The following is a 26,733-nucleotide window of genomic DNA, read 5'->3' on the forward strand; positions in this document are numbered from 1 at the left end:
GAATTGTATATATTGTATATAAACTCTAAAAGTTCTAAATAAGTCAAAAGTTAATTTTTGCATCACCCTACCTGCTGAGAGGCAGGGGGACACTTAGGGATGACTAAGTGTCCCCCTGCCTCTCAGCAGGCAGGGGCAGGGGGACACTTAGGGATGACTTTTCCATCATCTGCCTGTCTGTCCGTCACACTTTCACCATCTCACTAACCATGCAACTTATTCAAGTGTTAGAGCAGGCGACACATAATTAAATCACGGAATGCATCTGCACAAGTGAGCCACTTACATAGGTAACGTGCGTAGGCCCCGCAAAGACCCAGTGCAGAAGTGTTTGAGATCATTTTGACACTGCCCCCTGCTGACAGCAAATAGCCACACAAGTGTCTGCAAAGCTGCAAGTAGGCTCTTTGTCGGACCAACACACAGCCACAAGCCCTTAGACTCCCCCTGCAGGATGCAGATACTGTACCTCTGCTGGAATGAGAGAGAGGACAGCTGCTGTCAGCTTGCAAAACAGTTTACCAGAAATATATATATATATATATATATATATATATATATATTTTTTTTTTTTTTTTTCTTTTTTTTTTTTGAGGGCGGGTATTTTCTCATATTCAATGATACGTGAACATTGTTTGCAGTAATGCGCTTTCATATATTCAACATCACTTGATTTCAAGGCGTTTTTTCTGTTGTTTGGAGTGAAACATGAAGTGTTCATAATGCGCACAGTTAAGCAGCATTTAAAGTGCGATTCATTATTGAAGAATGTGATTAATATTGGAGAGTTTTTTAGACAGTTTTTGACATTGTCCATTAGGATGCTGGCTTTCACTGAGGTGCATTTTGCTGGTGACTGCTTTCTAAAACAAACAAACAAAAAAAAAACAATCTTTTTTCTCTCTCTCATAATGATTCAAGTTCACCCCTTTTGATTTGGGAAAGATCACATGCATGTCCTCACATACGCATGGATATGAGCACGTATGCTAATGATGTATCAAAAGAATACCAGGTGACAGGTATCTCAGCCTGTAGCTGAGTGCACATAGGCTATTTCACTTTCCTATCTGTTCCAGCTACATGACCAGGGTACCTGTCAATGTTTTTTTTTTCTGAGGCCCTTTAAAAAAAAAAAGATTTTGGAGTGAGAAATCATAAATAATGAGTAGAAACAATGCCAAGGACAGAAGAGGTGCCATTTTTATGCACCTGACATCTGTGTGAACCATGTTTGTGTGTTTTATGGAGCTTAAACAGAAGCCATTGAAATGAAGATTGCTTTATCCATAGAAGCACACTGTGAAAGGCAGACTCTTATTTTTGCCTGATATGTACACGGCAGCACGGTGGCGCAGTGGTTAGCACTGTTGCCTCACAGATAGAATACCATCTGGAAGGCCTGGGTTCAATTCCACCTTGGCCCAGGCCTTTCCCTCTCTCTGTGTGGAGTTTGCATGTTCTCCCCGTGCTTGCGTGGGTTTCCTCCGGGTACTCCGGTTTCCTCCCACATTCCAAAGACATGCACTTACTGGGGTTAGGTTAATTGGCTAATCTAAATTGCCCATAGGTGTGAATGTGAGTGTGAAAGGTTGTTCGTCTCTCTGTGTTGGCCCTGTGACAGGCTGGCGACCTGTTCAGGGTGTACCCTGCCTCTCGCCCTATGACAGCTGGGATAGGCTCCAGCCCCCCTGCGACCCTGACCAGGATAAGCGGAAGTGAATGGATGGATGGATGGATGTACATTTTTATTCTTGTGACAAACCATTTATCATCCAAAGTAACTTTATCACTGATATCTTTTCTACAGGCAGCTGGAAGGTCAGAAGTGCTGCATCATCCTCATAATTCCCAAAAGGGTGTCTTCCTTTTTAACAGCCCTACAGCCTCAAAGTACACTTGCTGTTTTACCAGGTTACAAGAGATTATTATATTACCCAGTCCTAACACTAATACTGCTTTCCAGTTTATAGACAAACAGGCTTTACAGTTGCAGTTCTGCAGAAAAGAAGATGCATTCAGAAACGTAGTGACCGAAAGAATAAGATCGCGAATACAAGCGGCAGAAATGAGTTTCCTTCGAAGGGTGGCTGGCCTCTCCCTTAGAGATAAGGTGAGGAGTGCGGCCATCCGGGAGGGGCTCAGAGTAGAGCCGCTGCTCCTCCACATCGAAAGGAGCCAGTTGAGGTGGCTCGGGCATCTGATTAGGATGCCTCCTGGCCGCCTCCTGGGTGAGGTGTTCCGGGCATGTCCCACCGGGAAGAGGCCCCGTGGTAGACCCAGGACACGCTGGAGAGATTATGTATCTCGGCTGGCCTGGGAACGCCTTGGGGTCCCTCCGGATGAGCTGGAGGAGGTGGCTGGGGAGAGGGAAGCCTGGGCTTCTCTGCTTAGGCTTCTGCCCCCGCGACCCGGCCCCGGATAAGCGGAAGAAAATGGATGGATGGATGGATGGATGGATGGAGTTTATTTATTGAATGATTGATGCTATCCAGTTGGTGGCAATGTAGGATGTTCAGAAAGTTGCAGGAATAGAGAAGGGTTTCTGTGAGGCTGATGACTGAGCCTCCATGCTGCCCATAGAGAGAGCGAGAAGAGAAGTGAGAAAGAAAGAGGAAAGGGGGAGGGATCAGAGAAGAAAGGAAAGAAGTAGAGGAAAGGAGGAGTGAAGGTGGAGGTGGAGGGAGGATCGCGGTGGAAACTACTGTCCTCCAGCCTGAGCAGAACCATCAGCAGCTTCTTCCACACTTGTCATTGGAACGTTTCTTATATCTGGTGAACCAGCAGCAGCCACATGTTTTCTTCTCGTCTGGTTCTTCTTCTTCCTGATCCACTTTTTCTTTAGCTTTCTTGCCTTTTTTCTCAGCCTCTGCATCGCCTGACTTGGACCAGAAGAATTTGAAGCGCTTTTTCTTTTTCTTTTTCTTTTGTTGCTCTTCGAGCTCTCTGTTCTTCTCCTCCAAATTTGCCACTTCTAGCACAAATTTTACATTTTCCTCCTCAATTTTTTGATATTTCTCCCTGAATTTGTTGAACTCTTCAACCACTGCCTGGAATTTTTCTTCAAGCTTGCTGTAGTTCTGCCTGTTCTCTTTGGTCTCCACCTGCAATGCTGCTTTTCTTCTCTCCAGTTCCTTATGCTGTGTTTCAAGTTGCCCATATTTTTCCTCCCATTCCATGTTTTTCTCCTGGATTTCTGCATGTTTGGCCTCCAGTTCTTGGTGCTTCCTCACCAGTTCCTCATAATCCTCCACTTCTTGCTTCTGCTTGATTTCTGGATTTCCTTTCTCCAGTTTTTGCTTCTGCTGGCGCTTCACAAAGTTCTGCTTTAGGATTTCATGCATTTCTTCTGCATTTTTCTTACTCAGAATTTCCTTCTCCTTCTTTTCTGAATTTCTTTTCTCCAGTTCTCGCTTCTGCTGGCGCTTCACAAAGTTCTGCTTTAGCATTTCATGCATTTCTTCTGCATTTTTCTGACTCAGAACTTCCTTCTCCTTCTTTTCTGTATTTCCTTTCTCCAGTTTTTGCTTCTGCTGGCGCTTCACAAAGTTCTGCTTTAGGATTTCATGCATTTCTTCTGCATTTTTCTTACTCAGAACTTCCTTCTCCTTCTTTTCTGTATTTCCTTTCTCCAGTTTTTGCTTCTGCTGGCGCTTCACAAAGTTCTGCTTTAGGATTTCATGCATTTCTTCTGCATTTTTCTTACTCAGAACTTCCTTCTCCTTCTTTTCTGGAGTTCCTTTCTCCAGTTTTTGCTTCTGCTGGGGCTTCACAAAGTTCTGCTTTAGGATTTCATGCATTTCTTCTGCATTTTTCTTACTCAGAACTTCCTTGTCCTTCTTTTCTGTATTTCCTTTCTCCAGTTCTTGCTTCTGCTGGCGCTTCACAAAGTTCTGCTTTAGGATTTCATGCATTTCTTCTGCATTTTTCTTACTCAGAACTTCCTTCTCCTTCTTTTCTGGAGTTCCTTTCTCCAGTTTTTGCTTCTGCTGGCGCTTCAAAAAGTTCTGCTTTAGGATTTCATGCATTTCTTCTGCATTTTTCTTACTCAGAACTTCCTTCTCCTTCTTTTCTGGATTTCCTTTCTCCAGTTTTTGCTTCTGCTGGCGCTTCAAAAAGTTCTGCTTTAGGATTTCATGCATTTCTTCTGCATTTTTCTTACTCAGAACTTCCTTCTCCTTCTTTTCTGGAGTTCCTTTCTCCAGTTTTTGCTTCTGCTGGCGCTTCACAAAGTTCTGCTTTAGCATTTCATGCATTTCTTCTGCATTTTTCTGACTCAGAACTTCCTTCTCCTTCTTTTCTGGAGTTCCTTTCTCCAGTTTTTGCTTCTGCTGGGGCTTCACAAAGTTCTGCTTTAGGATTTCATGCATTTCTTCTGCATTTTTCTTACTCAGAACTTCCTTGTCCTTCTTTTCTGTATTTCCTTTCTCCAGTTCTTGCTTCTGCTGGCGCTTCACAAAGTTCTGCTTTAGGATTTCATGCATTTCTTCTGCATTTTTCTTACTCAGAACTTCCTTCTCCTTCTTTTCTGGAGTTCCTTTCTCCAGTTTTTGCTTCTGCTGGCGCTTCACAAAGTTCTGCTTTAGGATTTCATGCATTTCTTCTGCATTTTTCTTACTCAGAACTTCCTTCTCCTTCTTTTCTGGATTTCCTTTCTCCAGTTTTTGCTTCTGCTGGCGCTTCAAAAAGTTCTGCTTTAGGATTTCATGCATTTCTTCTGCATTTTTCTTACTCAGAACTTCCTTCTCCTTCTTTTCTGGATTTATGCTTTGGGCCAGTGCCTCTTTCAGTTTTGCTATGTTCCATCTTTTTTCCATATACACATTTTCTTCCATCATCCTTTTGTTTTCCTCTTCCAGCTTTTTGTTCCTTTCCTGAAGTTGCTTCATTTCTTTTGTAATGGAGTCAAATTCATTTAAGTGGACCAAAGCTCTTCTTTCTGCTAGAAGCCCATAGATGCGTACTTTCAGCTTGTAAGTGCTCTTTCGGAGGTTGCGGTTTTCCGTCCGGAGGCGGTCAATTTTATTTAGTGGACGATGCTGTTCCCGTGTGCTCCAGTGAGGAGGAGCCTCACCATTTCTCGGAAACCTGCTTCTTTTGGACATCGCAGCAATCTAAGCATCTGTCTTCCCCTTCAGTTACAGTCTTGTCGAAAATGTAATCGCAAACGAAGTTTAGTGAAAATGTGTCAGACACAAAGTTACTAGTACAGCTCCAACCTTGACTGCCTTTGATACAGTATTTGATCCATCGTCATAAGGGCGCCACGGAACGTTCGAATCTTTTTTACACAAACTAGTTTAAATGGTGCGTTCCGTTGCTACCACGTGACATTAATGATTAAAATGTATTTATGTACAGTATTTGCATGGCGGAAGTAGCAATAACGTTTCCGTCTCAGGAAAGTGAACTAGCCTATGTGCAATCAGCTACAGGCTGAAATACCCATCAGCTGGTATTCTTTTGATACATCATTAGCATACGTGCTCATATACATGCGTATGTGAGGACATGCATGTGATCTTTCCCAAATCAAAAGGGGTGAACTTGAATCATTATGAGAGAGAGAAAAAAGATTTTTGTTTTTTTTTTGTTTTTTTTTTTAGAAAGCAGTCACCAGCAAAATGCACCTCAGGGAAAGCCAGCATCCTAATGAACAATGTCAAAAACTGTCTAAAAAACCTCTCCAATATTAATCACATTCTTCAATAATGAATCGCACTTTAAATGCTGCTTAACTGTGCGCATTATGAACACTGCATGTTTCACTCCAAACAACAGAAAAAACGCCTTGAAATCAAGTGATGTTGAATATATGAAAGCGCGTTACTGCAAACGATGTTCACATATCATTGAATATGAGAAAACACCCCCCTCCCCCATATATATATATATATATATATATATATATATATATATATATATATATATATATATATATATATATATATATATATATATATATATATTTACAGAAGCATAAATAGCTGGGATTATTTTCCCTCCGGGGTCCCGCTGTTTGCCGTGGTCAGTTTTTAAAGTGCAAACACATTTCTCCCTCTAGTTGTTTCGCTTCTTTGTGCAAACTTTGAGGAAGTAGCCGGAAACGAAGAGAAGGAAGAGTGTTTTTCCAGACATGAACTTCAGATTACATTGTGAAACTTCAAAAATGACTAACAATATTAGACCTAATAAAAGAATCAGGCTAAGATTAACAGAGTTATAGCGTTTTTCTATAACGAAGTCGGGGCAGCTGCTCCGTCTGGTGGCAGATGGCTGCATAACATTTAGGACAAACCTTTACGGCACCGGGCATCAATTAAAACCTTAATATTTAGGCTAATAATTAGACTAGTACGTCTGGTACCAACTAGTGACGTTAGCGACGAATAGCACCAGGGGAAGGCCCAGCCTTCTGCAGACCAGCAGAGGCAAAGGCAGGCCCAGAGGACCTCCCCAAGGAACCTCAGAGGGGCATTTAGAGAAGGAACAGGGAGACTTAACTTTCGGTGGTGCCGGGCACAACAAACGCGCCCCCGAAAGACTTTTTAGCTGATTTGAATGTTACTCATCCCACAAACGTGTTTAAAAACCTGAAGTGAACTTTTATTTCATTTTATTGTTATTTTCACGTTTTGTAAAAGCTTTATTTATCTCTCATAATGAGAAAATACATGATTTGTCGGGTGGGTGATAATAGGGGAAACAAAGTGCGATTCATTACTGAAGAATGTGATTAATATTTGAGAGTTTTTTTAGACAGTTTTTGACATTGTTCATTAGGAAACTGGCTTTCCCTGGGGTGCATTTTGCTGGTGACTGCTTTCTAAAAAAAAAGAACAATCTTTTTTTCTCTCTCTCACCCCTTTTGATTTGGGAAAGATCACATGCATGTCCTCACATATGCATGGATGTTTGTAATTTTAGAAATATTGTGCAAATGCAAAAAAGCGGTCCTGCATATTTGTTTAATATGTGCATTGAAGGACAAATCCTGGTCAAAAATGACTCCAAGATTTCTCACAGTGTTACTGGATGCAAAAGTAATGCCATCCAGAGTAAGTGTTTAAGAAAATAAATGATTGAATATGCTACTAGCAAACGTATTCAGCCCTTCATATGTCTGCAAATGTCAATTCATTTGGATAGATGTTTCAAGGTTTTTTTCAAAGGCAACTTAATTAGCTGGATGGCTTTGCAGTGCCTAAGAAATCAGACTGCCACTGGCTGAAAGAAAACTCTTTATCATGGATGTAGAAAACTATGACAAAGAAAACATGAGCAAAGGGAGCCAGATGGTGGACCAAAACAGACAACACGAAAAACTAAACAGCCAACTCAGTTTGTTTGTGCGAGTATATTTCACTTGTGCTGTTCTGTTTTGTTTCTGCAGTGTTTAATTATTTCCTTGCCTATATGATATCCTTTTGGACCTTGCATTATGTTTTATTTGTGCTTTATCTTTCACAGTTTTCATGTATGCAGCCATAATTTGCTGAGTAAACAGAGTTGAAAAAGAAAAAATTGAGCCATAAAACAGGAGGAGGGGAGGCGTAGCAGCACAGGGGTGCCTAATAAGTGCCATGCCTCTGTTGTTGATCATATTATATGCACAATGTTCATACAATATGATCAATTGCACAGCTGTTAAATACAAAAAATGCCGACTAGAGAAATAATTTCCCCGTATTGCTTTGGCGCCCCCCCTGTGTGGCGCTCCTATGCATTGCATATAGTGCATCTACTTTTTGCGCCACTGATTACCTGCTTCTACACTTGTTTCTCTACCTCTCTATCCATTGTTCATTGCTTATTAGTTGTTCCCTTTGCACCTTCCTGCTCCTTCTCAGCTTCTTCAGTCTACAGACTACTTCTTTGCTTGTTGTGCTCTTTGTGGTTTTTCCTTTTCCTTTTTTTAGCTAGAGGAGTTTTCCATTTTCATTTACCTTGGCCACATGGAGCGCCTGGTGGATGTTTTTAACGCAGTGATTTCTGGGCGTTGAGCAGGGCTTCGATTTGTTTTTGTTTTCTAAAAAATTATGTCATATTTTCTAAGCATTACTCGGGTGGCCTCACGTTGATAATTATACTCGTACATTTGTCACATGCAAATCTGTTTTTGTTTTTTTTTTTTTTTTAACTTTTCTTTTCCTACGGGTTTAACGCAGGGTGAACATACTGAGAGCAACTGAACTTTTTTAAATTTTTATTTTATGGCTTAATTTTATGGAAGCCGTCCTCAGATACGCAGCACTGCAATGCGTCATGACGCAGGAGGCGACGTCACACACAACTGCAGATGAATCAAACAGGAAGTAGTACGAGAGCCGCTGCTGAAAATGTTTACGTTCAGTTTAACGTTCATACGACAGTAAGTGATTATTTCGTTTTTTAATGATTGTTTTATGCTTTCACCTGACTTAAAGAGGACTGATTTCATAATGTTGGTGTTTTCTGGGGAAACTGCGTGTCCTGTCAGGTGTAGCAGCATGATCATGTGTGTCTACATGTGTGCCTGTGCGGCTGACTTCGCGCAATAGAAGACTTGAGCAACTTCAGCGTCTGTTTTAACATATATTAAGGAGATGTTTATATGGTTAATCTAATTCATAGATATTGCTATGTTTCTGTACAGTGGGGAAACGCAGTACAACAGGGAAAAGCTGCTGCAAGGTGAAGCCTGAAAGCTCTGCTGTTACCCATTATAGCAGCTAATTTAATCATGTGTTTACCTGTCACACCTGACTGGACCTGTCTGCTTGGGCTGTCTGAACTTTGTGTTCTTAGGTCAAGGTGTGGACACACTCCTGTCAGAGACGGGTGTGCAGCAGGCTGAAGCAGCTGGACAATACCTCAAAGACATCACATTTACCAAAGTGTTTGTCAGTAACCTGCAACGAGCTGTACAGGTGAGACAGTCAAGTGCACCCTTTGGGAAGTATGGAAGGCGAATGAGTGTGGTAGAGGTAGCAAATATCTCACTGTGGATTAGTCAAAGAACAACAACAAGGAGGTAATAATAAAGGAAGCACTGAAGCACCTTTCCTTAGTGTTTGACCAGCTCTTATTATGGCTGCCAAACAGATGCATCTGGGTCATTTCACACAGTTCGGAGTTAGGGCTGCCTTCCTGCTACCAACACTGTATATTAAAATTTTTAATATTTCATTGGTTATATTGTTGCTGAGCATTATATGCAAACATCTCCACTTTGGTCTCATCTGTCCAAAGCACATTGTTCCAGAAGTCTTGTGGTTTTTTCAGATGCAGCTTTGCAAACCTAAGCTGTGCTTGCACTTATTCTGAGCATTACATGGTTTGACCTTAGAGTGAAATTGCTCACACATTCACTCTTGGGAAGATTGCCAGCTGTCTTGAGTGTTTTTCACTTGTGAAAAATCTTTCTCACTGTAGAATGATGGACTTAAGATTGTTTGGAAATGATCTTATAATCCTTTCCAGATTAATGGGCAGCAACAATTACGTCTTTAAGATCATTGTTGATGCCTTTCCTCCATTGCGTTAACACACACCTGAATGTTCCAGACCAGGAAACTGCCAAAACCTCTGCTTTTATAGAGGTGCTCAGACTTGCTGATGATCAGTTAATCAAGTCCCTTTTATTAGCAGCACCTGGCTGCTAATTACCCTCTTAATTCCTATGGAATCAGTAAGGGTGCATTTTTTTCTTTCACATGACTGTAGGTGTCACTAGGGAAGAGACAGGGGACACCCATGGACAGGTTGCCAGATACAGATGGCCATTCTTGTTCACACCCACACTGAATGGATGATTCAGAAAAAACAAATAAGAGGGATCTCTTGCTAATCAAGCATGGTAATAGCATGGCAGTAGCTTTGGCACTGTGGGTAGGTGCTATGTCATGCTGGAAAAATAAACCATCATCTCCAGAAAGCTTGTCAACAAATGGAAGCATGAGGTGCTTTAAAATCTCCCGGTAGATGCTTCATTGACCTTTGAGTTGATAAAACAGAGTGAACCAACCACCACCAACACCAGCAGATGACATGTCTCCCCAGATCATCACAGACTGTAGAAACTTCACACTGGACTTAAAACACCTTGGATTCTGTGCCTCTCCACTCTTCCTCCAGACATTAGGCCTTTGATTTGCAAATGAAATGAGAACATTTACTTTCACCTAAACACTTTTGTCCACTGAGCACCAGTCCAGGTATTTTTCTCCTTAGCCCTGGTGAGAGTGGCTTGATATTAGGACTGCGCCTTTTCCTGCCACACTTTTTCCTTCCAGTCAACTTCCCATTAACATGCTTTGATACAGTGTCTGAGAACAGCCAGACTTTTCAGCAATGACCTTCTGTGGCTCACCCTGTTTTTGTGGAGGGTGTCACTGATCATCATCTGGTCAACTGTCAGCTCACCGTGATTGTGGAAAATACCCAACTGTAATAACTCTGATGTGAATGTGACTGTCTGTTCTTATTATTGAACTGGCAAGTGGACTATGATAATTGGAAACAGAGTTAGTAACTGTACAGAATCAACTTTTGTTTACATCAGTGTCTGTTAAGCTGCTATCGCCAAAACCCCAAACAACTACTTGGCTGAATGATGCCACAGACACTTCCCATCAGAATCAAATGTTTAACCAATGAAATGTCATCTGTTTGTGATGAAAGGGAAAAACAGGATGCATGTGAATGACTTCCAGATATGAAATGGTTATGCTGGTATTTGTGTCTCATTCATGACAGTGTATGAATGACTGATTACATTTCTTTCTTCAGACTGCTGAAATAATTCTGAGGAACAACACTCACTGCTCTGGCATGGAGATGGTTTTGGAGCCGTTACTCAGAGAGCGAGTGAGATCGGTTTACTTTCTACTGCCTCCACATGCTAAAGCTCTACGTGTGGCTCTATGCGAGCTCTAAACTGGGGTTTTTGTGTTGGTGCAGGGTTTTGGTGTCGCTGAAGGGCGTCACAAAGAAGATCTGAAGAACATGGCGAATGCTGCAGGCCAGTCATGTCGTGACTACACGCCACCAGGAGGAGAGACTTTAGACCAGGTGAGTCAAGATAGTCAGGATTAAACCAGGCACAGCGTCTGGGAAAAACAAAAAAAAAAAAACATTGCTTGTACAACAGTGCCACAAAGTGGTCATTTTAGGACATTGCGGTTTAAGTAGTCCCCTTTGGTTCCAAACTGATGTCTCATAAAGCTGCAGGATAATGTAGAAAAGGATTGAGAAGGGGCATTTTACATTCCGAATTTCCAGTTAGCTACCTCAATTTTAGCCCCAGTGTTGTGTTTGCTGTATCAGAACCTACTGGGATACTTAGGTTATATTTTCTATTATGGCATCTTATGGTTCTTTATACAAATTGACACAGAACTCTAGTTTTTCCTGTTTTTCTAGATTACTTTTTTTGGGGCTTATTTTATACCTCTAAGTCCTCACAGGATGGGAGGAGAAAGTTTAATAAACGTCTTTATTCAGGTTGAACCGGCAAACTCGGTTCAGTTCAGACTTTGGCTTACAGTTAAAAGTGCAGGAAAAATTTATCAGCAAACAAACGGGAATTTTATCCTTCAGTTTTTATTAAAGTCCCTGCTTTGGAGGCTCAAAGATTTTCTTGAGTAATCAATTAATGTTCAGATTAAAAATAATACTGATAAAATGTCCCACCATTTCATGTGTCTTGTTGTGTCTGACCAGCAGTCCAAAGTTTTCAGGGGCTGCTTTCACAAACACATTTTAAGAGCCCAAAATCAATAGTAATGATAATAAAAATCATCCAACCATTCATTTTCTTAAATGCTTATCCAGATCAAGGTCATGGGGATCTGGACATCAGGCTTGTTGCATCCTAAAACAACAAATAACTGATTCAGTATTTCTTCTGTTTACATGCCAGTGTCTTCATTCCCCTATTTATTTACTTTTCCTATTTTTATATCATATTTATTCAATTATTTGTTTTTAACTCATCGAGTCGCACAGCTGATCAGCTTCTGGCATGCTGAGACTTTCGTTCTGTTCTCCTACTTCAGTATTTGTTTAGGTTTTACTGAAACTAACACACAGTGATCACCTAATGGGTCCTCAGAAAAGTTGTGCCCAAGATTGAGGTCACATTTGTTGTTTCATGGGCAATAACCTGTGAACTGTGACGGGGCATGAGCCGGATGAGCTACTAGTAAGTTTTTGTCATTCTGGTTTATGTATTTATTTGTGGCTCTTTGTTTTCCCAGAGTTGTTTTTGTCTTCTTATGCTTTTCTGTTCCAATATGCAAATGAGGGTAGTGTCATTCAAAGTATGTAATAGAGTCGACTTTTGGTCTACTGGTGGAGTGTGGCCAGGTTTACAGAGAATAGCTACACAAGAAAAATGTTGTTTTTACATAGAGGGTGTACAAGGACAGAAAAACGCAAACAGGGACTCGAAGTCCAGGAATCAGTTTTTCTCTGAGCTTCCCTGTCACCTTTCTTTTAGGTGAAGCTGCGATTCAAAAAATTCCTCAAAGCTCTTTTCAAGCAAATGCTGGACGAGCACTGCTCGTCAGGATCGGCTGCCTCTTCAGGAGCATCAACATCCAGAGAAGTCGCACAGGGGACCGCGGCCGCTGCCTCGGACGCCCCTCCCCATGGCTCGGCTGATGACGGCCTTCAGGGAGTACCTGTCCATGCTCTGGTGGTGAGCCACGGCGCTTACATTCGTGTAGCCATCAGGCACCTTGTGGAGGACTTAAGTTGTTCTCTACCTGCAGGGGCGAAGATGTCACAGGTGTTTTCGCCCTGTCCGAACACAGGTATCAGCCGCTTTGTTCTCACTCTGACCCAGTCTGAGTCGGGGCCGGTCCTCTCCGCTGCTCGCTGTGTTTTTACCAACAGAAAGAACCACCTGGAAAACCTCCCAGATGTTGAATAGCACAAAAGAAAAGAAAGGGGTAGATGTCTTATGTTTGTGTACGTGTATATACACTATGATGGATAATGGAACTATTATGGGCACTAAACCTACCACGGGTAACTGAAGGCAAAGGTGCACAGGGTAAATCATGTTTTCTCAATTACTGTGTTTTACTGTGGATCACTGCTCAGAGTTAGTGTGCAGTTCTGTTTCATTATGAAACCATTTCCGTCCAGCTGTAGGCCAGTAAGGACTCCTGTCATATTTTGTTTGATAAAACTGGTCATTTAATTGACTCTTTTATCGTTTTTACACCAAAGTTTGCTGTATTTAACGTATTACTGATCATTGTTTGGTGCATGTGGCATTTTGCCGTGTTGCAGTTGTGCTGCTGTTCATTTTATTGTGTGCAATATGTTGTGACAGCATTGATATTTGAGTTTGTGTTCAACATTTTATACAATGACAAGTAAAAAAAAAACAAACAAAAAAAAAACTGGTTGCACAAATCACAGAATGCTGTGAAATTACATGTAAGACATCTGTGGATGTATTTTTTTATTTTTATTTTTTTTGGTGGGTGCTACATATTCATAAGCTCTGTTTATGTTTGGCCTCATTTTATCTCCAATAAATGACTGATGCAGCTCATGATGACCTCAATAAACTATGGTCTGATTTATTTCCAACACCTGTGTTAAACTGATGACCTCCCATTTAACACAGAGGCATACATAATGCATAGAGCAGGAGAGCATCTCCAAATGCACGTGTCAAACCTTGAAGCAGATGGGCTACAGGTGCAGAAGCACCGGGTGCCACCCCGGGCTGCTAAGAACAGGAAAGTGAGGCTTCAGTTCACACAGGCCCACAAAAATTAGATAACTGGGTTTATGGTTTTATGAGTCTCGGTTTCTGCTGTGACATTCAGATATTAGGGGCTGAATTTGTTATGAGCCATGTGAAAGCATGGATCCATCCCACTTTGTTTCAGTGGTTCGGGCTGCTGCTGGTGTAATGGTGTCTGGGATGTTTTCTTGGAGCCCTTTGGATGTTTCCATCCCTTTATGACCACAACATCGTCTGATGGCTGCTTCCAGCAGGATAAAGCACCATGTCACAAAGCTCACATTGTCTCAAACTGTTTTTTTTTAAACTTGAAAATCAGTTCGCTGCACTCAAATGGCCTCCACAGCCACCTTTGGGATGTAGTGGAACGGGAGATTCACATCATGGATGTGCAGCTGACAAATCTGCAGCAACTGTGATGTGATCGCAGTCGGTCACCTGAATGTTAAAGGTTTTTGAATTTATTGAAAGACTGCACTTCAATGCAAATTAGAGATGTGTGCTTTAGTGTTTTAGATTTCCACTTCTTTGTTTTCAACTTTCCCTCAGACATAAGCTAAAGTCCGTCACTTCAGAGGTACAGATTTTACATTTAACTATGTTTAGAGATGTGATTCATTTTCACACATTAAACAACCAAATGTAATAAATGTAATAAAATCCAATGTTAGTGTAACAGTCATGATGTTAGAATAATACATTCTGCTGCAGCTTTTCAAAGCAGGGCTTGTTCGGTTATTAAACTGCAGCATTGCTGCTGATGCTTCCTCTGCTCAAAGTAATCAGGTATAAGCAATACACACACTAGCAACACTGGCATCTCTGGTTTAAGAGCTGATAGATCAGTTTTGCTGCTGTCACCCATTTTTAATATTCTGCTGCCAGTATCTCAAAATGTGTTTTCATCAGTTGATAAACATAAGAGACATTAAAATTAAAGAAAATACGCCAATTCTGGCAGTAAATCGTGGATACGACTCAACCTTAAATATTAAGGGTGCACTTATTTCAAAGATTATAAAGCAAGTAAACACGCTGCTTCCTGTTATCTAAGGTTAATGAACTCATTCTGAAAGTCCACAGATGGTATGAAGAATATGTGTGTTTACCGGCTTATAGACCAGTCATGTAAGTGTTGCCAGTGGACTCACTCAGTGGCTGGGATCGATGCATTTCTGGAAATCGGCGAGTGCAGCAGTGACCAAGTTGTTTCCTGAAGTTATGAACTATTACACAAACGGATGGCTGACTAACATTTAAAATGTATGTTTAGAGCAATGTGGCTCGGATATAGTGCACAAACCTGATTATACATTTCCAAACTTACTCTCATCATAAAACTTTGACTTGTTTACCTAAATACAAAAATAACTGACAAACACAGAATACGTTTCCTTTATTACTTTATTTTGTTCCGAATTCAAGCAACACTCCATCCAAAACTCCAGCTCATACATTCAAAGACAAAACATGTTTCCCTTAATGTACATTTAAACTGTGAAGCTTCCTCACAAATAAATAACAAAGCAATGGATTTAAATAAATAAATACTCTTTGGGACTGGCTTTTGTGTTTGCTGGTGGTGCCCAGCACCTGTAAAAGTCACATAACTAGAGTTAGGATTTGATATCATGATCACTGCTGTGTAAATGTGCTTGTGCTTATATTCCTTCAAGTCTTGTATTAGAGACTGGTGGAGGATACACAAATGCAAATAGATCCTGGAAGCAACAGGAGTGAAATGTTTTGGGAATTCCATGTTTGGGTTTTTTTACTATGTAAGTTGCAATTTAAAATGTTAGTAACTTTAAAATCTTATCTAAACACATGACATGTATGTTTTTCTTTTAGTTATGCCTGCTTTGTTTCAAACCAAGAGACGGGGCCTTCAGTACTCCAGGTGTGATGTAGGCTAAGTCAAGCTTCTGTCTTGGGAAAAACACCAAAGTCACTTTTTAAATGCCAGTTTCTCAGAGCAGCTGTAAAAAACCTCAATGAGAAGAAATCACAAAAAACAAACCAAACAAACAATATTCGTTTGAAGGGCTCTGATGATTTTATGATTTCATTTCATTTCAGAGAAACCGAAGAACATTCACAAAGAATAGATAAATGCTCAGTGTGACAGCATGCCGGCTGCATTAGGGGAAATTATTTGGATCATTTGGATACCTAAGATGTCGTTTTAAAGTCATGAATACAGGTTGAAACACACGTCCCTCAATTTCAAATCTCAAATTTAGAACTATCTGAAAACTACATTAATAAGAAAGCGAAGGCTGCAGGAGCAGATGAGTTTAAAGACATTATAAATTGTGCAAAAAGGGTTGCGAGTCAAGTCTGTACATTCAGTGTTTAAACACACTGCTTTGCGAAATGATTCGTGACTGAAAAAAGTTTTTAAGTCAGTGTGAAAAAGACGGAACAACCTTATTGTTCTGCTTTCAGTTTGTCATAAAGTCTGATGTTAATTTTTTTTTTCTCTCTCGCATGATCTAAGCTAAAAATTTTAAAGTAGACTCACGCAGTGACTAAGTGAAAGTTAACGTGGTCTCTCTCAGCTCCCAAATCAGCCCACTGTCCCGGTGCTCTGGGGGCTTCCCGAGTTGGAGGAGTGCACGTTCCAGGGGTCGTGGCTGGACGGAGCCGCGAGTTTCTCCCGGGATACGTTGCGTCCATCATCCCCAGCCTCCGTCTCAGTTTCCATCTCAGTTTCCACCTCCATTTCCTCCAGCTCCTCCGGCACGGCCCGGGAGTCCGAGCCCTCTTCTGTCTGCCCTCGGTTTCTTTTCTCCCTGTGCAGCAGGAGGCGCTCCAGCGGCACCGTGTTTTTCCTGGGCAGGAAAAGGGAGGTCTGCGGCAGGTTCTGACCTGCAGAGTACACCTGTCGGGAACCTTCTAGGTTGAACAAGATGCCGGTCCGGCTAGAGTAGTACACGTCCCGGTTGTTTTCTAGGAGTTTGTGGTTGAACAGACAGTCTTCCCGAAGGCACACCGGCTGAAAAAGAGAAGGTGAGAAGAGCAAAATTAAATAAACTCAATAAATGAGCAAGGATATTTTTCTTAGCTGTAGGTCCCGAAACAAATGTTTTATTTATTTTGCTACTTTTAATTTTATAAAGATCACCAGAAACATTTAATTATTTAATCCTCTTCGAGATGACATGAATAAATTCGATCACAATCAAATTTTACGCACGTAAAACAAGTGTTTTTCTAGATTATTCTGTATGAAAGACGACATCAAAATCGCACAAACACGCTAGATAACTCACTACAATAGAAAAACAGCCATTAACATGTTGATCATTTGGTATCAATGAAACTGAAAAACAAATATGATGAATAAACAGTCTTTAATTGTCGTATATTTTATACATTATTTTGTGCAGAAACAAGTTTAAAACAGCGCAAAAAACAAACAAAAACCAAACCGCGATGGTGTCATAAAAGAAACTCAGAGTTTGAGGTCTCAGTTTTTCATAGTGATATTTAGTTGAACAAAGGAATTAATATTCATACGCACACTTATTAATCAGTTTTACGCACACTTGTGCGTAAAACTGGTAAAGTGGCACATGGTGCCAAAGACAAAACACACAAACTTTTTTTTTTTTTTTTTTGGTTTGCATGGGGTCAGTTTAGTCAGAAATAACAACCGGGTGAATTTAAAGTAATTATTTGCCTACAGAGGTGAACGGGTTGCCCTCCAGGTCCATGCACAGGTAACGGCTGCTTTTGACTCCGAGGATGGCGATGCGATCCCTTGTTTCAGATTTCAGTAGAATCACACCTGCAGGAGGAAAAAGAAATAATAATAAGCATCGTACGAGAATACAGCCCTTCATTATACTACAGCACAAACATTAGATTTATCTTACTATACGAGGTCCTGGATGTAGTTTTGCGCACGGTGCCATCTAATTTGATCTCCAAGTAGAAGTTATTGTGGTCTGTAGATGTCTGCAGGTGGACGTATCTCCTTGGATTCCCCCAGTTGGATCCAACCAGAGGTGATGGGTTCGGGGCCGTTTCCCCGAGAGGAAATCCCTGCAGAACAGCGAGTAAGAGCGCCAGCACTGTGTCCCTCATTGCCATTCGCCTGTTGATGTCCATCTTGGTTTAAACTTCGAGCTGCTGGAAGTTTTCAGATGCTCTGTTGTCGCACAGTTTGGAGACAGTTCCTATTTAAAGCTCTTCGAGTGCCACTCCTGCTCACATCCTTTGGGTTAAAAAAAAAAAAAAAAACTCGCCCCCAAAGCAGATGTGCGGGTTTGCTGCAGCGGAAGGGCCACTTCCACCTCTGTCTGTTTACACCGATGCTGCTGGTCAGACAACAGAACTCTTATTTTTGGATACAAGTCTTGACTCATTCACCTTAAATTAAGACTGTTACTCAATAACTCGGCGGTTCCGGCTTTAGTTTGGAGTCAAAAGATGTGCTTTTGACTCCAAAAAGTATAAAAGAATAGATAGATATGAACGTACGTTCTTTTAATCAAACCAGACTCTGATCACAGTATCATTTAGTTTAATAGAATTAAAACGTACATTTTCGGTTAAAGAACTTCTTAAATATATGACTGATTTGGTTTGGTAACCCTAACCCTAACCCTAACCACAGTGGACTGGACTCACGAACTGGTTCAGTTTGCCTTTACGCACCTGCAAAGCACTACATTTCGAGTGTTGGACCAGCAGAGGGAGACACTTCCTTATACGGAGCAGTGCAGTGGAAGCGACTCTTAGAGCACAGGCAGCTTCCCCAGAAAATGACCCTAAAATTTAACTCACAATCCACGTTTATTTTGTAGAATTTAGTGACCTTAAGTGCAGTCAAATACGTTAAAAAAAAAAAAATAAAATAACAGAAATATTATATATGAATACCAGAGGTAGAAAGCAACTGAGTTAATTTATTGTGTACTATATTTAAGCACAATTTAGAGGTACTTTGAGTAATTCCCTTTGTCTTTAACTTTACACCAAAAACTATGATGTCAATTAGCTGTTAGCAGTTCACCAAAGGATTTTTTAAAATTAATTGCAGTTTATCTTTAATTTAATTTAATTGTTTTAGGCTCAATGAGGTACAAACCCAAGTTTTAAAAAGTTGTGAAAATTAAAATTTAAATAAAAACACAATGCAGTGTGTTTGCAACTATTATAAACTAATATTTAGTTCACAATAGAACACAGAACCAACTGAGGTAGTTTTGAGAACTTATTTTCTTCTCACAACCCTTCAGATTTAGAAAGTCACCTGCAGAGGACCTGACCGCTACACTCGAATCTTACAGTTTAGTACTAAAAGACTAAACTGTAAGATTGATGTGTGGGTTTGAAAAGTGAATCCAAAGTGGAATGGCCCCAAATCTGCATTCTTTCTAATGGCCAGCAGGGGGCGACTCCTCTGTTTACAAAAAAGTAAGGTGGTACGGAAGTCGGTGAGAATACAACCCTACTGTTCACTTCATTGTATGGAAGATGATTAGGGCACTGAAATAAATATTTTAGGTTATTATTTTTTATATTAATGTTTTTGATTAGTTTTTTTTCCTGAATTCTAACTTTCTTCCAGAATTCTGACATTTTCATAGTCCTGAGATTAAACTGAATTCTACTGAGGAAAAAAGGTCATGACCCAAAAACAATTTCCAAACTTTTTTTCCTACAACTATGAAAAATTTCAGTCAGCATTCTGGGGAAAACAAAGTCATGACCGAAAAAAAATTTTTTTCTGCTCACCTAACAGGTGAGCGAACAGTGGCTACATCCATCTTTTATATACAGACTCTTTAGAAATCACAAGGTAGTTTAATCTTGATCAGAAACAACATGATAATGGTGCCTAACAATGTCATTATGCAGGGAAAACAGTATCTATTGCGTTGATCATCTTTTAGCATTTTTATGAAGAAAAAAGCAATTTTAGATCACTCAAGTAAATTTTAGGTTACAAAAATCATCACACCTTTTCAGTCAGTTAAAAAAACAAAAACTTTTATTGGTATCTTGGGAATACAGTAGACTGCTGTGCACAGCACATACGTACAAAAATAAAAGGAAAAAACTTTAATATCCTTACTTAGCATTGTCTGTTTCCAGAAACAAATAACTGAAGTTTGTTTCTTCTCAATTTACAGTCATCAGCAAACCAAAACTAAGGCAGAAGGTGAGGTATATGAGAACAGAGGAGAGGAATAGAGCAGGAGTTTAAAAAAAAAAAAGAAGAAACACATTAAGCACACACTCCTAATCAGGCTCGGGGCTCAGGCATGCTAAAAGTACACTGAACATTATTTAAAAAAAAAAAAAAAAAAAAAAAAAGAAAAGAAAAAAAAGATATTCCTCACCTTGACTTAATTAAATCTGACCTACAATAAGAAAACTGAGGAAAAGAAAACAGATTAATCTGGATACTTTTTTTTTTTGGTCGAAGCTGAAAGGTGAGTGTTTTTGTTTTAGACACAAACTTTCCCTCTTTTAGGGATCTGGCTTGATTTCATGACAGTGTTTGAAAACTCACTTCTTTACACTCATTTCTAATCGAGATGTCCTTGATAAAGGGACTCCTATAGATGTCGGACATCTTGATTAGGAGGCTGGGTGAGAGACGTGCTTATTGCTTCCACACCTTCCTCAGCTGACAACGTAGATTCACGACGGTTTACTCCCAAGTAGATCAGTGATACAACATGCAGCCTCATCTGCAACAGCAATGAGTCTTTTTTTTTGTCCTCTTTCTTTCTTTGTTTGATTATTTTTTATTTTGAGTTACATTTGCTCTGCAGTGTAGCCTTAGCACCCCCCCCCCCCCTGGGAAAAAAAAAAAAAAAAACCCTCAGAGCGGAAACAAGACATTTATGGCTGGAGAAAAATACTGTCATGATTCTATCTGTGCTTCGCAGACTGATGAGCAGCATGTGATAAAGTGTCGTGATCAGAGTTTGGGGTGAAGATGGAGCGCAGCAGCAGCAGCAGCAGCAGCAGCAGAGGGCACACCCTGAAGATGGCTGGGGAGCTGTCCTAAAGGACTAGAGTGCAGCAGGAGAGGTGAGGTGAGGCTTTGCGTGACTCTGCTCCCCACACAGCATTAACTCTGCAGATGTCCCTTCCCCAGAAATATCCCAACATGACTACTTAGACAGGGGGAGTTGACAGCAAGTTGTAGGGCTGTATTTTAAAGAGGTGGGGCTCTAGTTTCATAGGATGTAGAGCTGTTTTATAAAAAGAATGCAGGGAAAAGGAACTATAAGACATATGTTTTTGTACTACATAGAGGCTTAAAGACAGTCCAACCCATATAGCAGACCACCCTGGCCATTGGGGTCGGGGCCAAGGCTGGTCCATGACTCTGACCTTGAACTAAAAAAGGCTGAAAGGAGAGGAGGAAGCTCCTGGGTTACAGCTGGAATCCCAAGGTCTCTGCCTACAGTGAGTGGCTAAAGCAGTGGGGTGAGGGACAGGCAGAGGTGGGAGGGTGGAATAGAGCTCAGGTATGTGGAAAGCTGCCTGTCATCCTGGCAGATCCACATTCCTGCAGGCGGTTTGAAGAACAACAAAGACAGCGGGCCGGCTCCGTCACATACGTCTTTCCTGGATTTAAATAGTCCTGCTTCCTCTGTCACAGGCACAGGCGGAGGCTGATGATGAAGCACGCTGCAGTTTTGTTTTTTTAAAGCAAACAGCTGCAGAAAGTACACGGGTAGATGCACTCGGTAAGACTCTCAGGAATTCTCAGAATGAGGCAAGAAAAACATCTTTGGAATATATAACAAGATATTTGCGCATACAATCAGTGAGTCTCCAAAGCGTGATATACCTCCACTAAACTTTATAATATACTAAGTTTCTGACTAATATTTTGCTATCAGATGTAGCAAACTAAGCCCAAAATTAACAGAAATATAGACACAGATCTTAGAAATCTTATAGTGTGCATCCAGTCCTCCAACTGCACCGTCCTTTAGTCCTTCAAGGTACATGATTGACTCATCTATAACTGCATTTAAAACAATTTGCCTCCAACACCTCACTGCCACTGCAGTGCTGCTGCTGCAGAAAAGAGATTCAAGCAGGGGAAATGGCCCATGGCATGCACATCCTCCACCAAACTCACTGACGTGAAGATAAAACGAGGAAACAAACAAATGTGGAACCAAACGAAAACATTGAGGCACCGTCATCGACAGTCAACTGTGCAGCCTGAACTCTTTTTGCCTTGTTCAGGCAACTGCAACAAAGCAGTGTTTAAAAAAAAACAACAAAAAAAAACCACTCCTGAATTATTTCTTCTTTTAGGTTTGCCAACTATTTACAAAGGTTTTTCACTGGTTTCATGGACAGTAGACATCATTTTCAATAGCAGCTAAAGCTTTGCCATTCAAAAAAATAAACAGCATCCCAGTTTACTGTGAGAGCTCTGTCCAAGACTATGTGCAGTAACATTTCTACTGTGCGCTCTATCTGCTCAAACAAAATATTTCTCCATGCTGAGATACTTATTCCACCCTGTTTATATTCTGGCGATGCCACAAAGTCAAACCTGTGGCCTTGTGCCAGTCTGCATGGCTGACGGGTCTCTGGTCTCAACCACAGATTGTTTATTACTTAATCGATCTAATTACAGAAAAGAAAATAAACCAGAGATAGTCAACCCCCTCCTCCCCCCTCCTTCTGAGGCCCTGTGCGGCGTGTCAGCCCTATTTCTGACTCCAGCGGGTGTCTCTTACATGCAAGTTTAAGGGGGCCACAAGTGGGAACACCAAGGCACCTTTAAATCGTGCAGCAAAGGTAGTGCATTTAAGTTTCCGCCCACTGCCAGCCATCAATAATCAAGCGCTTAAAGGTTTGAGGAAAAAAGAATAACAAGCTTAGCAGATATTTGAGCAGAACTCCATGCATCCCTTAATCTAGTAACGTGGTTCTTTGAGGTAATAAAAAGTATTCATTTCAGTCTCTAAAAGCACAGACTACAGCTCATCCTCCATCTCAAAAAAAAGAAAAAAGGAAGTGACATGTAGTTCATTTGCAGCAAGCACCAAGGTAAAGTGGGACAGGCAAAGTCTTCAACTCTCCCCTATCCATAAAAACAATAAGCAGCATAGTATGGCATACATATACAAAGATAACTATCCAAATATACATATACATATATATATATATATCAGAATAAATATTTGTGTTTTCTTTTGCAGTCCATGGGTGTGTATATCATGACTATGCATTTCTATATTACCTGGAGGAACATCCACATGTGCAAATTGTTAAGTTATTGCCAGTTTCTCTCATAGTCGCGGGAGGAAATGTGTGACGGTCATGGCGGTGGTGGCCTTGTTGCCTCTCTTTACACGGCCATGCTTGCTGAGGGCGATGTAGAAGCCCTTGTAAACAAAAGACTCATAGGCGTTGTAGTTGTTGGGCAGCAAAGTCTCCTTGAACTTGCACTCGTCCTTGAAGACTCTCTAGAAAAAAGAGACAAGGACAGGGGTGGGGGTGGGGGTCTGTAAATCTCATGACAGACGCAGTATGAACATCACAACATATGCATGGTTTCCACGTGACCTCTGCTTTGGAAAACAGCCTGCCTTGGACAGCATGCTTTGAGGGAAACAGGAGGAGCCGGCATGTTGTTGCAAAAGAAATGCCCTTTTCAAATGCAGACACCAGCCTCCTGCTTTTCCATGCTGATCTCATAAAAAAATCTCAACAATACAGGAGTACAAGTACACACTGTACTCACAGAAAAAACAAACTCTGCTTTACTGCTAGTTGCAGCAGTGCTCAGATCATCTATCTCTATGTAAAAATACTCATGTAAAGGTCCTGCTAGCATCAAAACACAGTAAAAGTTCCACATATAGAAGTAGTCATTATGCAGAGTGACTCATGATATTGCAGCAGAAAGTGGTGCTAATTCTGACTTTCTTTAATATTATATTTTGCAGCAACTAGTATTCAAAAGCTGCCATATAATGGAGCAAAAAAGCCAATATTTCACAGCAGATACTGCAATATTTTACCGGCTTTGGCAATAACAAAACAAAAGAAATCAAACTTCTCAATCAATGAATACCAACTTAAAAGACATAAAAGAACTAGCTTTAAAATGTCTAAAAGTGGCAAAATTATGACTTAAACCACAAGTGACAGTTTGATATCAATATTCAGCACAAAGCCCAAGTCTTCACCACGAGATACATAAAGCTTAGAGGCTCATTACAGAATCACACTATCAGGCATCAGCACTAAGCTGGTGATTTTTAAGTTTGATGGGAATCAGATTTATTTAAAAAAAAGTCCATGTTTTGAGGATTTTTATTAGACAAAAATCTTTGAGAATGATGCTGTAAAATCTGATTTTATTGTAAAAAGACCTGCTGTGATATTTGACGTTAGCTGTAGCTAAAAATACACAAATCTCACACACACACACATTTGCCTTTTATTGGCATCTAAGGCATTAAAAGGCATGTCATAACTGACCTACTTTTATAGACTGGCTATGTTGGTGCTGTCAGTGATGATTGTTCGATTGTACAAAGGAGCTTCAGGAGAAATGAGCAGGAGACTCTTTTGCAAGTGGAATGTAACTAAGTATATTTACTCAAGTACTGAACTGGAGTTCTGGGGCATTTTAAATGGAAATAATGCACCTTTAGCTCTAGCTGCTTTGCAGATTAACATTAACAAATATCCTGGCTGACTGAGCTGTTCTGCTGCAAAGTGACTTCATAAATTACAGTTTTTAATAATACTTATTTACTTTTGCTCAAGTACAACTCTGAGTGCAGGACTTTTACTTGTAATGGAGTACTTTTATAAGGTGGCACTGCTCTTTTTACTTGAGAACAGGATACTTAAACCACCGACAGATTCTGACACAGCAGAAGATTTGAACATTGAAGCTTTCTTGGACTCTACTGGGAAGCCCCCCTATCATCAGGGCATATTAATAACACAACAGCGCTCATAAAGTCGTGGATGCAGCAGCTATATGAACTCGTCTTACACTGAACAGGATATGTGTGTGTGTATGTGACAGAGAGAGAGATACAGCTTCTGGAGTTGCGCACAAACCTACCGTTCCGTATAACCTTCCCCTGCTGTTCATTGCGACAAACAGCTCAGCCTTCACTCCGAACAAGCTGATCACTCCTCGGTCCACGGTGGAGATCTCTATCAGACCTGAACGAAACATAATGTTAGGGAAGCAAAGACACAAGTCACACTGCGACTGGGGACAAAGTCGAGTAACTGGCCTATGCAGCAGTGATGGGTGTAACCTTGCAGGTGCATTGCGACTGGATGATGCTCTCTCTGCTCAATTAGCCCTGTTCAGTAATCACTTATTTGCATGTTCGACACTATGAGTGTAGTTTACAGCGTGCTGAGAGGGATTGGAGGGTGTCCTGCTGCAGGGGAAGCGGGGTAAAAATAAGTTAGCGTCTAAATTGGCACAAGCATTCATGTCATGTTTTTGGTTTGGAGGATATTTCGCACTGCACGGATGCAAAGCTCAGTACACTGTTTTTGCTTTCGGGAACTTTCAACCATGCCGACACCTCTTATTAAATATCATGCAAGATAAGTGAGCGGCTCTAACTTTTACACAGCCCTGCGCATAGGGTTACAGTCTTTTTCTGGGTCCAGTGCTTTGCCGGATGCAACTCACTGTATTGGTTCTCATTGTGTGCACCGCTTATCCTGCCATCCGGGAGCACCTGCAGGTGAAACCCAATGCCCACGTTGCAGTACAGTCGTCGCACTCTTTTGATGCCCTGCAAATAGTCACTCTCCCAGTTCAGCTCCGATTTCCCCCCAGTTATACCCAAATAGGAGCGGGAGAAGAGGGTCTCCCACTTCTTTTCCAATAAAGTCGCATTAGTCCTATTCGGAATCGGATAAGATGAAACGATTCCCCAGAGAGAAGTCCACAGTACAATAACTGCCGGAAGCGTCCAGTGCGTCCTGGCCCCGCTGGACATACTGTAGTGGCACCTTTGCGCAATGGCCATCCAGTTTACCTTTGGGGCACGTGGTCAAAGTTACCTGACCTAAAAATGCAACTCTTCTTGATTTCTGTCCTTTGGCATGGTGGTGGTAAAGGCTTATTTTGGGATCAAGGCAGATCAAGGCCCCATAGCCCGAGATCTGAGCAGCAGGATTGGGACAGAGCGCGTCGGAGCTTGAATTGGTGCCGGTGGCGATGATCATCTTTCGCCGCTCCGCGCCTCTGATCAGGCAACGCTGGCCGTGGAGGGGGACACCACTCACCACTCACCGCAAAACCAGCTCACCTTGCCCCCGACTCTCATATCCTAAAATGACATCACTGTGACTTCACCGCTGCACCCCCATCAAAAAGTGGGAGATGGGAGGAGGAGGAGAGAGTTACAGGACCCTGGCAGGAGCGGCAGCTCTGATAGGAGTGATTGGGGGGGTGGGGGGGGGGGGGGGGGGGGTGTACTGTAGTGGCACCTTCCGTGGTGCATTTCAAAATAAAAACTTAAATACCACTGAATCCCTGTATCAGTTTCTCTCTCAGACCTTCTAGTTCAAAAGCTGAACACAATTATATGTGGTGGCCTTTACAATAACTAAACTCAATCCAGATGAATGCACAGGATATTAAATTATTTTATTGATTCTTAAAATAAATCTTTGAGAGGCTAAAAATAATGCCAATAATCACTAAAATGTGGTAAACCAATGGAATTGAAAAATAGGAACACTAATGCTCAGTGTTGCCTCTGTGGATTTTTAGACTTAAGTTAAAGATGAGATTTCAAGCCAAGAATTGTATTTAAAAGTTTAGAAATTAAGGTTTGAATCTATGAAGACAGCTTTTATTTACAGTATGCAATGGGATGTCATTCTTTTCCTCATTTCGTATGTCACAAAATTTGTTGACATGAAATACAATCACATTCCTCATGAATACAAATGAACATGCTGTACTTGCTGATACCTTTAACAAAACA

At 41.0% G+C, this 26,733-nt stretch overlaps 3 protein-coding genes across 3 annotated transcripts; 1 reads left to right on the forward strand and 2 right to left on the reverse strand.

The window, feature by feature from the left end:
• The first annotated feature begins 8,258 nt into the window (after positions 1-8,258).
• Positions 8,259-13,540, forward strand: tigarb (TP53 induced glycolysis regulatory phosphatase b). The gene is given in 6 exon segments (XM_030720383.1): positions 8,259-8,371; positions 8,636-8,673; positions 8,788-8,909; positions 10,771-10,848; positions 10,942-11,052; positions 12,482-13,540. Coding segments are annotated over 6 exon segments (897 nt in total). The 3' UTR covers positions 12,917-13,540.
• Positions 13,541-16,316: 2,776 nt separating this feature from the next.
• fgf23 (fibroblast growth factor 23) lies at positions 16,317-17,863 on the reverse strand. Its single transcript, XM_030720659.1, has 3 exons — positions 17,629-17,863; positions 17,437-17,540; positions 16,317-16,745 (listed from the first exon to the last, which is right to left on the reverse strand). Exons 1-3 carry the CDS (start codon positions 17,861-17,863, stop codon positions 16,317-16,319), a joined length of 768 nt encoding a protein of 255 aa, XP_030576519.1.
• Positions 17,864-22,943: 5,080 nt separating this feature from the next.
• On the reverse strand, positions 22,944-26,161 carry LOC115773656 (fibroblast growth factor 6-like). The gene is made up of 3 exons (XM_030720513.1): positions 25,425-26,161; positions 24,834-24,937; positions 22,944-23,214 (listed from the first exon to the last, which is right to left on the reverse strand). Exons 1-3 carry the CDS (start codon positions 25,765-25,767, stop codon positions 23,038-23,040), a joined length of 624 nt encoding a protein of 207 aa, XP_030576373.1. The 5' UTR covers positions 25,768-26,161; the 3' UTR covers positions 22,944-23,037.
• Between the last annotated feature and the right edge of the window lie 572 nt (positions 26,162-26,733).

The sequence above is a fragment of the Archocentrus centrarchus genome, chromosome 23, assembly GCF_007364275.1.
Source record: "Archocentrus centrarchus isolate MPI-CPG fArcCen1 chromosome 23, fArcCen1, whole genome shotgun sequence".
NCBI lineage: Eukaryota > Metazoa > Chordata > Actinopteri > Cichliformes > Cichlidae > Archocentrus > Archocentrus centrarchus.

Coding starts and splice junctions, on each gene's coding strand:
- fgf23 (XM_030720659.1), bottom strand. CDS start 17,863: ATGGACATCAACAGGCGAATGGCAATGAGGGACACAGTGCTGGCGCTC. Junction 17,541..17,628: donor TACATCCAGGACCTCGTATA/GTAAGATAAATC, acceptor TTCCTCCTGCAG/GTGTGATTCTACTGAAATCT. Junction 16,746..17,436: donor AGGGCAACCCGTTCACCTCT/GTAGGCAAATAA, acceptor TCTCTTTTTCAG/CCGGTGTGCCTTCGGGAAGA.
- LOC115773656 (XM_030720513.1), bottom strand. CDS start 25,767: ATGGCCATTGCGCAAAGGTGCCACTACAGTATGTCCAGCGGGGCCAGG. Junction 24,938..25,424: donor ACACAATGAGAACCAATACA/GTGAGTTGCATC, acceptor TGTTTCGTTCAG/GTCTGATAGAGATCTCCACC. Junction 23,215..24,833: donor GGGGAAGGTTATACGGAACG/GTAGGTTTGTGC, acceptor TCTTTTTTCTAG/AGAGTCTTCAAGGACGAGTG.